Source organism: Botrytis byssoidea (genome assembly GCF_014898295.1).
Source record: "Botrytis byssoidea strain MUCL 94 chromosome Unknown BBYS_012, whole genome shotgun sequence".
NCBI lineage: Eukaryota > Fungi > Ascomycota > Leotiomycetes > Helotiales > Sclerotiniaceae > Botrytis > Botrytis byssoidea.
In genome coordinates, this window is record NW_024065853.1 from 35,225 (window position 1) to 46,608 (window position 11,384).

An 11,384-nucleotide genomic window follows, 5' to 3' on the forward strand; every position below is an offset into this window, starting at 1 on the left:
TCAGAAAATCATGGTCATTTAGTGTCAAAGTCTAGGCTCGAGTTACCAGAATATCGATGTAACAAAATTAAAACCCCCGCGTTTTGGACGAACATGACAACTAGCCTGTCATGATACGCCGGCTAGTCCTCCGGTCATTACAATATTCACAAGTGGCAACTGAATTGATCATCGTAACGGAGATTCCAGCGAATGAATGCAATAGTAGTTCGATACTTGGCTCCAATGATAAATGAGTAATAGTCTTCCTTAGGATTGTGCATTAGAATAGAACAAGAGCCAGATAAAAACACAAACACAAACTGACACTTTACGAAATCTTGATTTGTCTCGTCTCCACCAAGCCGTAAGATAGGCACGGTGTTGCTTGCTCCAACATGGGAACGGGATTATAAGTATACAGTATTTGCACTCTCCCCAAAAGATTGCTCCTTTCATATTGTACTCTCTCGTCTGAATTTTAAACTACCCATATATCTTTATCGTCAAGGCATACGCGGCTTTTTCTGACAAAATAAACGTGGTGCATAGATCTGAACTCACTGGCGTTACGTTGTAACTCCTCAACTGCACCAGCACTGTTCTCGACCTTTTCTTTCAACTATCAGACCTTCCTCGCAAGCTTTCATGAATGACCTACTGGTTCAAACTTTGTTTCGATAGGTATGTAAATACTAGTGCTTTGAAAATTCTCACCCCTTTATCCCCTAGACCACTGAAATTGGGCTCCGAAAGTGATCCATACAATATACTTTGAATAATAAAGTTTTATTAAATAAAATACTTATTTTTGATAATTTTTCAATTATATTCTTTATAATATAAAGTCTTGATTTCAATTTCAATTTTTTATAATTTTAATTTTTTTTTAAGATTGAGAATTAATATATATTACTATATTCGAGATTTTGATACAAAAATAATATTAATTGAATTTTATATTAAAAAATGAATATAAGTATTGAATTAAATTCAAGGAATCCTAATAATCTGATTGGTTAATAAGTCTTTGTTAAGCAATGGAGCCCATTTTCAGCGATTTAGGGGATAATTTCGCGAACGGGTGTAATGGCGGTCAAAACAATTCATGACTACAGCCGACGGAAGAGCACCAAATAAATACATTTAACGAACAAAGAATTTTCCCATGCAATAGATATGTACCAGAACGCCGCCAAATATCATTATCAGCTTAAATACCCGAATCAAATTCTGTGTTCCAAGCATTATCAACCCGCTCGATACTATACCATGTATCCCACCTCTTGCAACCCGCATCTACAGTGGAAAGATTTACTCTTTGCGCAATTTCTGATTCACGTTCTAGGAATTGAAGCGCAAGCCCCTCCCCGACATGGAACGCGATATGACAATGTAATAACCAAGCCCCAGGATTATCCGTAACAAATGCAATAACTAAGTATCCGAGAGCTGGAAGCATGGCTACATCACGCCGAGCAGGCTTAGCAAAGTTCAAACTAGATTTGTCTGTGAAATTGACCCCATTCTCCTGTCCTAAAATGTAAAAGTCGTGACCATGAAGATGAATAGGGTGTGGTATCGCGGCAGCATTTTTGATGATCCAGAATGTCCATACATTTGCATCTGGAAGTTCAATGATACTCTGGTGTACGTTATAATTCTTGTTTCCTTGGGCAACATATTGGAGCGTGGGCTTATCCCACTCAATTTCCATGTATGTATCATTGATACTCCAGACATATGGTGCAGGTACTTTTGGAACCGAATTACTACCTGGCCCTGTAACAATTAATTCTTGGGCAGTAGGCCACAAGAATTCATTCTCGGGCACAGATTTTTCATGCCAGGAGACTAGGTGAGTCTCATCTTCACAGCTTTGGGGTATAAGAAAAGATTTGGAATCTGGCTCCGATGATTCGACACCCTGATACGAGAAAATGGCTTTGATAGACCCATTATTGGCATTTTGACCGCAGCCAAACCCCTTTTGTATCGGAGGTTTGGGAACAATGGCTCTGAACCAGTAATTAGAAGGCGTTTGATCAGCTGTAATGATTACATCATATCGTTGGCCAATTGCTATGAAGATGGTGTTGGTAGTGTAGGGCTGGATCGGTACGAAATCAGTTTGAATCACTTGAAAAGAGTGAGAGTCTAAAGTGACTTGAAAATGATTGTCTATACTCGTGTTGATGATTCGTAAACGATATTTTGCTCCTGGAACTAGTCCTGATACCTGATTGTACGCTCCAGCGGTTTTGTGAGGGTTTCGGTTCGTTCCGTTTATGAGGCCATTGTCTGCTTTTGGAGGACCTTTACTAACAGAGAGAAGGCCTTCTTCATAAGTAGACTTATAATAGAAATCAGTAATTGGCAGTGGACCGAGATCGTAGTCATAGTTCAGCGAAGCAGGACCGTTTATGACGATACTTCCAAGAACTCCATCGCCATATTGGGCTGCATGGTGGGAGTGATACCAAGAGGTACCGTGCTGGGTTGCGAGAAATTTGTAGACTTTGGATGAGCCTGGTGGAATTGGACATTCTGTTATTCCATTCACACCATCCATGGTATTAGTATTTTTCTGGACAATCCCGTGCCAGTGAATGCTTACACTAAATAGACTTAGTATTTGATAGTGGGATATGAAAAGCAGGGGAGATATTTACCCGTCTGTGATTATTTGATTGACAACAGTAATTTCCAGTGTATCACCCCAGTCTGTGAAGAGATGAGCCAACATTGCACTGGGTAGCGGGGGCCACAATGGAAAGAACTCACTTGCAGTAATGGTAGGACCTGGGTAAGTGCCGTTGACTACTAACATCCATCTTGGTGTACCGTCGGGTGACATAGTCTGGTTTTTTATGATAAGAGTATACTGAGAAGAATGAGATATGAACAACTTGGTCAACGCATTTAATACATACAGCAACAACAACCCCAGTATTTGGCCATGCCTCCTCCGAATCTGTATCAATCGAATATTTACCATTCCAACAATTCCGTGAAGATGCAGAATTTAAGCAAGTTGAGGCTGAAGCTCTCTTATTATTTGATAATACCTGGCTTGGTATAGCAGAAGGAAGACAAGATGGAATTAGAATTGCTATACAAAGCAGCAGTGTGAAATACATAATAAAATATGCGTCTAATCTCAAGCAATAGGAACTGCAACCGCATTTGGCTCATTGAAAATATGGGAAATTCACAATCTATTTATGTGATAGTAATTGCAACTATTGTATTGGAACTGTTTATAGATACATGATTTGGGTCACTATTGACCACATCAATTATTGATTTCTCTATGCCAGACACTTCTTGGATATGAATCACGATGTCACAGAAGGCCGGATAAAAATTCTATCGGTATTGAAGCCGATTTCCACCTTATAAGGCCCATGAAAAAGCCGCAAAGCATTGTTGGTGTCCGTCACAGCGGCCACATTTCATCGCTCGAGAAAAAGACTTCTCTACAAACATTATAGTGTAATGCTTGGAAATATCGCGAAGCAAACGTGGCCCTCAATGGCATTGATTGTGGCGGTACTCTGAGTATGTGGAGAAGGTCTTATTCACTCAAAGAGTTTCCTGATATGAGGTCACCAAGTATGGCCAGGTAATGTATTGCCACCCCCGTCTACAAGTGATTACCTCAATGAATACCTCCATTGAGAATGCGCTTGCAATATGAGCTATGATTCTTCAGTGGCGGCGCCGGATGAGATACTTTTCATGGTGCGATCGACATGGCTGAAGCAGGGTCAAATACTGTGTGGCTGTCGAAAAAATCCTTGAGATTTTGTGACATTAGTGACAAGATGGGACAGAGGTTCAAGGAAAAGGACAAAAATAACAAGAGAACCTTGAGAACTAATAAGAAAAGAAAAAATGCCTCGAAGTAAACGGGTAAAACATTCTCATTCTCTCCACTTCACTCATCACATATAAGAGGCCACAGTAAAAGGAGACCCATAAAGCCGCCGCCGGTAATAGTTAAATTCTCCTCTAATATACAAATTCCGGTGTACAAATCTCGCTATGCATCAGGGAGCAATGTACATGACATGACGAAGTCCAAATTCACCCGTTCCGTTGATCCAATACCATGAGTGGAGCCTCAAACTACCCGTTCATTAAACATGTCCAAATCGGTAGTAAGAATGATTCAAATCCTAAACGCCAACCAAACCATCATCATTCATCTTCGTTATATGTCGTGAATCTCCCCTTCATATTTTACAATTCGATGACTCGAAATTCATGACACGGGCACCGCACCGGAAGCGTGGTCTACGGTGTCTGTTGATGGCGAAAGAATCGGAGCCTTTTCAATTGAAGATTCATCCTCTTCATGCCCACCTTCTGTTGTACTGGTTGCAGTCCCAGTCCCGTTTGTCTGAGCTTGTGGGAACTTTTGATTCATTTGATCCTCTTCCTCTCGCGAAATTGGGGCGGGTTTAGCCTTATCTTCCCTACTAACGCTTTCCGCCAAACTCGACCTCGAGTAAACGGAAGAAGAAGATGAATTCCCAGCACCTATTATAAATCGGAATTTCTTGGCATCCTTCTTGGCTTGTTTCTTTTCTTCTTTAGTATCTCCCGAGACCTCGTCATCGGTCAAATCCTTTTCGACTGGAATTTCCAGGTACACCTGGAAGCCTCTACGCCTGAATCCTTTGTTCCATTGCCTCAAAGCTGATTTCAATTCTGATTCGTATTGAAGGTCTCTTTTGATTATGGCAGTTATTTTCCCACGCTTCCATAACCAGCTAAAGCTCTTTGACGGTGGCAGAGTTTCAATTATTTCCTTTGTGAATTGTGACCATTCGTGCTCGGAAACACCATATTTGTTCAATTTGATATTGTATGGAAACCCTGACGATGGCATATTTTCTTTCGATGGTATCATTAAAGTTCTCGTTTGTGGTCGCGGGGCCTCTGCGAATGAAACTCTTCGAGAATCCGGGCCTTGGGATCTCGATCGTTCAGTACCAAGTTCAAACGATGTTCGAGGGGTGACATTTGTAGATTGTGTAGTACGACGAGGATTTATATTTTGAGGTGGAATTACTGGACTGGGCCCCGGGGCTGATGTTGGACGTTGTGCTTGTGATGGTCCCCTTCTGCACTCAGTGTTAGTTATCAGTGTGAGTTAATTTGCGGGGAAGGGATTGAAAAACTTACGATTGGACTGAAGATGATCGCGAATTTGCTGTTGATCTGCCCGTCCTTGGTTTTGCTTGACTGTTCTTTCGACTTGGAGCTTTATTGGTCTCCTTGTCGAGCTCTGCGAGCAGACTTAAAGCCCCGGACATGATTGTAATTTGATTAGCTACGTCGGACTGCTATTATCGAGTGTAGATTGGGAGGCAGATGAAGGACTAGGCTCTACTCGACGAATGTGTTGCGAGAGATTAGCCACAAGAAGAGGTAGGTTATGATATATATACGGAATCGAGTGATTGATCTATGTGTCGCTGTGTGGAATTGGGATAGACAATTGGGCACAAAAAATGGAGAATAAATAAATGAGATGATTATGATGATGATAGCAGTGATGAATGGATCTCTTTCTATGGGGGGACGAGTACGAAGTGGCAGGACACGACAGCTCTTTAATCAATCCGATGCTATAAACCTTAAATTTTTGGATTATTGATGAATGATAGTGATTGTGGCCGGGTTTTGCATTTATATTCATCCATTGTAAGCGCTGATAGGTCACAATGGTCATGGTCTGTGGCGTAGCACCTGGTGGTACATTGTAGTGCGAGAGTGTGCACATGGTAAAGCATGGAAGGAAGCAATGAAGCATGGATGGGTAATGGATTTGGTCAGCCCTGTTCACCAGCCAAGAGAAATGCTGAGAAATGTACTTGATTATGGAGCATATGGAGCATATGGACTTTGGAGCTTATAGCAAGTGCACGGTTTGGTTGCTGGTGTGGAACACCAGGTGGAATCAACCAAAAGTTAATTTGACAAGTGGGTACCTTTTTGGGTTTGCTACAGTACTACAGTACCAGCTACTTATCAGAGTGATCATTGATGAGATTGTTGATTTTGATACTAATCGAAGTGCTTATGATCGACATTGATATACTGAGGAGGCAGGACCCCATCGCTCGATACGAATCAATCTACTCTGTATATCTATCTTACTGGATTCGGTATTGGAATATTTGAAATGATTCCGAGTAGATAAGATTTTAGATTCAGGGGCGAGAGGGGGAAAAATACGATTTTATGCTAATTCAATGTCTTACTGTAATACTGGTACATACCGGTACTCTCCCTCTCCCTCGTCCATAGGTACGTACCAACCCAACATTCAAAGGTTCGTAGCCGAGGCCAACGACCAAGCAATGTACCAACTTTCTTTCTGTAATAGAAATTCCACACCGTTCTTGTAAATTTTGTACAACACATCACACGACCAGCCTTCCAGGGAAAAATTTCATTTTCTTCTTGAAGTATTTTTCTTTAGTATATAAAAACCTTCAAAGAGTCATACTCTATGTGGATTCTATAATGTCCTAATGCTAAATCAGGTAAAATATACTTACTAAGAAAGTAGCAGTGGCAAGGAGTGGATCCGAATGAAGTCCAAAAACTCAAAAATGAAAAATGCGGATTTTGGGGATGGTCTAGATGTCCGGAAGTCCTAGCGATGTTGGTTTGCTGACTGTGTTAGCAGTATAGAGACCCTTTGGGTAACTACAAACTTTCGAGGCGTTCCTGGACTCCATCTTTCAAGAGGAGAGAGGTCATGGCAGCGTCATACGAATATTCTTGTATTTACAATCTCTTGAACGTTCGATTGTTAACGAGGCTGAGTCCGTTTTTCCTTTCGGACATTCTCATTTCACCGGGGGAATGATAATGGTTTGAAATCTTTTCGTCTGATCTTCATGTATTCGTATCGTATCATGCCATGAAGATTCCAGAATTGTCTGAAACGCCGTCCGAATTCTTCAATACTTCACGTCCAATCATGACGTGTAATCCTAGCATTGGAATTAATTGTAGGGATTAATTGACAAATAGATCTAAATCCGTGCATGAAATAGGTAATTGTTCGATGGAAAAGGGTGCAAATGAGAGAAATACCCCGCACGAGAGGTAAATGGACATACCGGTAGGAAAAGAAAATGCTCTGGCCGAGACTAACTGCTCTCATTGCGTACAAAGCGTAGGTAGGCAGAGGCAGTTCATGGCCAACACAGCCTCCAAATATGATGGATGTTAATGCCTCTAAAACTCAAATATTGCATACATGATACTACTGTTCGTTAGATCATGGACCAAGCGGTCGTGACACTTATTACGTGCTTGTGCGTTTGCTGAATCACATGCAATTTAGTGAAAAGGGTTATGAAAGCAGGCTGTGAATGGCATGTGGAGCATTTCAATTCGCAACGTTCAAGATAGTTGCACGAGGTTCAGAAGGTGCAATGCTTTGGACTGCAGTTCGACAACCATAGGACTTCATTCTTATCTTTATTTTGCTCGATTACAATGAGATCATTTGAACACTTCGAATCACTGAATTCATTTGAAGAATGATTTTGTTCCCGATATTGAAAAGTTGCATCCAGTCTGCAGGTCCAAACTTCTGGTCATCCTGGTTCTATATTGCTGTAATACTTTTCATCTTGGCTGAGATTTCCTTTGTAGAACTCATTGAAATGTCTGGAGAAACGGTCTGGCTATAAATGAGAATGCAGATGCATCTTTCTTCCAGCTCTAGCCAGACGACCAACAATGGAGTGAAGGGAAGAAATTAGGTCCTGATGGAAATGATCTGGTGAGATCTGAAAGATGTTCCCCAACTGTACTACAGATGAGTGTCTATAGTATTCTTCTAAGTAGATCGCGATTTTCCTTGAGACTTTCTCTCCGAAACGATGAATCGCGGAATTGCCAAGGCCAGCTTAAGTACGCTCCGCCATCAGGTGGTACCCGTAGTATCAAAAAAGTTTCGCTGCTTGCTTTCTTCGATGTCCCATCACTTTTCCTGAGATGACATATTTTCATTGTAGGTATACAGAGCCTCGCATTGTAATGACTGCCGTATTTGGACTGTGGAATCGAGAGAAGGTATATCTTTTGATGACTAATGATAGCGAGCGTCCATGTAGGACAGTGAGTCCACTCAACATTTTTTCATTCTTGTAGCCCAGGCCAAAGAACTTCCAAGGGTACATTTGATGCTATTTTTGAAGCAATGGTCGAAGAGGCCGCAGGTCTTTGCACTGCATGTCCCCGACCGGTAGCCGAGACACCACCAACCGGGCCTCATGAGGGAGAGGTGCTGCAACAATTCTGGGCATGTGATCATCGTTACTCCCCATTGTTAACATTCTGATCATCATCCATAATAAAGCTCAAGCATCATTTACTCTGCTCTTGATGCCAGTGGTTCAACTGTTTGGTTGCATTCAACAAGTCGCCACGCAAATAGATTGCCTGGCTTTATGGAGAACCAATCTCACAAACCCTGATTCATTGTTCACCAGAAACATGTGTTCCTTGATCAGAATGGAGATTTCCTAGTTTCAATGGGTGAGGGGTAGATTTTGTGATCTCTGGTAGCTCTGAACGCAGGTCGACGGGTCTGTTTTGATACCCATGCAAACTTACCTCAAATTGAAGAGCCGCACAGCTTACAGACACGGATGCATGGTAGTGATTCATTCGGCAATGAAATATCACGACCGACCAATACCAATTGCGGGGGACAAGAATATTGACGAGTTTCGAAGCTATGGAGAGCATGATATGCTGTACATGCCTGTGAACTATGCGTCCCCCTTCCGGAAAGGGAGGCATTTTCAGTTGTCAGTCTTTCACACCTAGGTGTCTCACGCTACCATTCAAATTCTCGAGTCAGATTGGTCAGCCAAAGAGGGTTTCAAGCTTGAGTGGCCTACGATATACTAATCGCAAGGCCGTTGGTATAGAGCGTAGTTTTTGATATAATCAGCTTCATCTAACTCATATCAAAGCCGTACATCCTGAACATTATCAAAGTATTATAATGTAATTGACTTTTCAGCTTTTCTTTTGTGCAAACTCGAATTCGTAGCTATATCTTTGAAGAAAGAAGTTGTATAAACTTATTAGTCCTATCCCTCGTCTCTTAATGGCCTTATTCGACTTTCATCTAGATTCTCATTAGCAGGTGAAGAAGTCATGTGAAAGCTGCTCCCAAAGAAGACCTATCGCCGACTACTACAAATCTTTTAAATATTTTAAATCTTTTACCTTATTCACCTTTAGCAAAGATACTTATAGTTAAAAAGAGCTGAATTGACTTTTAATAACCTAAAGAAAGCCATGTTATGGTATATTTCTAAGAGACAAAGTTACAGCTGGGGCATACTTTTGAGTGATATACCAAAAGAAATTCACTCAAGTAGGTAGTGACTCATCTTTTCTCATATAGCTGGATTCACTCCGCCCACTGGCCAGGCTGAGAAAACTTACTTCCATTCTATACCTAGATCATTTAAATTTTCAAACTTTCATGCAAACTCAATATCAACAGTCTAGTGCAAAATGACTTACAATGTGCCCCCGCGAGGATATATGTATGTCATCCGAACAAATGAATTAATCGAGAACCATTTACGGGACTTGGGTGCAAGAGATTGGACCATTGCGCAACGCCATGGATACGAACGGGAATTACGGCAGCGAGCTTTGCAACTGATCGACCAGGCAGTTGCGAATTATCCAGAGGATGTTCACTTGACTGGTTATATGGCAGATCTTAATTGGTATTATGAGTATGGTGACAGTAAGTTGACTCAGTGTTGGGCTTGTCGCAGAGAAAATTAACTGGAAAAAAGAAAGGGTTCCGTTTCCTTACCCATCACCAGCAGAAAATGCGAGGAACTACCTAATCAAAAATCCAAGCGTCAATGTTCGCGGCTCTATTCGAGATTCTACTCTACCCACGACACGAGGCGGACGAGTTGGTGATGTTCAGGATGGACATGGTAGTGCGCACAAAAGTGACTTTGTTGAGCAAGTTGATGTAACACTATCAGATCTATCTACACCTCTCCCAACAACTATTAAGAGCTCTATTCATCATCAAGCTTCATCAAGCAGCGGAGGTGGATCTATGTTTGCAAAACAACAAACTTCGGTTCATAACTCAAATGGCACATGGTAACTTTCGCTGGCAGCGTCATCTCAATCTGCAACATCGTCTCGAACTTTAAAACGATCGATCGGGGGTTTTGATACCAGGGAAGACAAAGCAGTTGTAAAAAGAGAGCGAAAGGAGTAAAGACCAGTGGGAGACACAGAAGGCAACCGGCTGAGAATTTCACTGGGTATTCGCGACATAGAGATTGATTGAATAAGACAATCATTATTCTGAATTTTGTCCGACGAGGAGAAATTGGGTGATTTTGATCTGACCCTCGTCATAACTTTTCTTCATATTTCGCCACTATTCGGCAGCGCAAACGGTCCAAATGACATGGTTTAGTGATGGACAAGATGGCTTCTAAATCGGCAGTATCGAGTTAGTTCAACAGCGGAAAGGACAGAAGAATCCGTGATCTCCAAGGTATAAATCAGTGCAGTGTCATTCTTTCGATTTCTTGATGACTACGGTAGTACTTTGATTTGAGGCCTTCCAAGATCAGCCACAAGCCTACGCGACAGAACATCATACCGGCTTTCTACAAGCCTCATAGCCTATAGCGGAAAAATGTTCCTACGACACTCGATGGTTTTCGTTTCAGGTTGAAGACTTCTCAAAATGGTACATGTAGTCCATGACCATATTGATATAAGTTTTCTTGCGCAAAATCAATCAGTAGCGAATGGGGTGAAGAGACAAATGAAGATCTCAAGTTATGGAACATGTGAATGCGCAAATGTGTATTCGACAGAAGAGAAGATTCCTTAGAAGTATACAGATATAAGACTACCAGGTATATATTAAAGATGCAGGCTTCGCAAAATCAGTCTGTTTGTTTGTTCGGTCGTCTACTACCTATTTGGTGAAGGGATTTTTTGTATATTGTCAAAGCTGACTAATACAAGGTTTCCACAACCTCTTCTCCAACGAAACCCATTTCCAAGAAGCCGGTATTTCCCCAGACGAGGCATTGATTGGTGTATCCGCCACATCAGATCAGTGCATTGGCCTTCAATCATCTATCTGGATCCTTACTTCTGACCTTGACGAGAATATGCCTAAATAATTGCCGAGAAGCATGTCATGGCTGCGTATATGTCGAAATCTTCGTTTGGACTGGGCAATGTGAGTACGAACAAGTGTTTCGTATCATATAAATATGACCCCAAGAAGGTTCCCAATGTATCAACCATATTCAGATGTTTAGGACATTCTAAATATTGGGTTCATCGAG

The 11,384-nt window shown here is 41.5% G+C and overlaps 3 protein-coding genes across 3 annotated transcripts; 1 reads left to right on the top strand and 2 right to left on the bottom strand.

Moving 5' to 3' along the window:
- Positions 1-1,192: 1,192 nt before the first annotated feature.
- On the bottom strand, positions 1,193-3,119 carry EAE97_006425 (uncharacterized protein; the record flags this gene model as incomplete). The annotated part of the gene is made up of 3 exons (XM_038876938.1): positions 1,193-2,597; positions 2,652-2,863; positions 2,913-3,119. The coding sequence occupies 3 exons, from the start codon at positions 3,117-3,119 to the stop codon at positions 1,193-1,195; spliced, it is 1,824 nt and encodes a 607-aa protein (XP_038731870.1).
- A 1,127-nt stretch (positions 3,120-4,246) lies between these two features.
- On the bottom strand, positions 4,247-5,303 carry EAE97_006426 (uncharacterized protein; the record flags this gene model as incomplete). Its single annotated transcript, XM_038876939.1, has 2 exons — positions 4,247-5,111; positions 5,173-5,303. The coding sequence occupies 2 exons, from the start codon at positions 5,301-5,303 to the stop codon at positions 4,247-4,249; spliced, it is 996 nt and encodes a 331-aa protein (XP_038731871.1).
- A 4,246-nt stretch (positions 5,304-9,549) lies between these two features.
- Positions 9,550-10,554, top strand: EAE97_006427 (uncharacterized protein; the record flags this gene model as incomplete). The annotated part of the gene is made up of 2 exons (XM_038876940.1): positions 9,550-9,790; positions 9,843-10,554. The coding sequence occupies 2 exons, from the start codon at positions 9,550-9,552 to the stop codon at positions 10,169-10,171; spliced, it is 570 nt and encodes a 189-aa protein (XP_038731872.1). The 3' UTR covers positions 10,172-10,554.
- Positions 10,555-11,384: the final 830 nt, after the last annotated feature.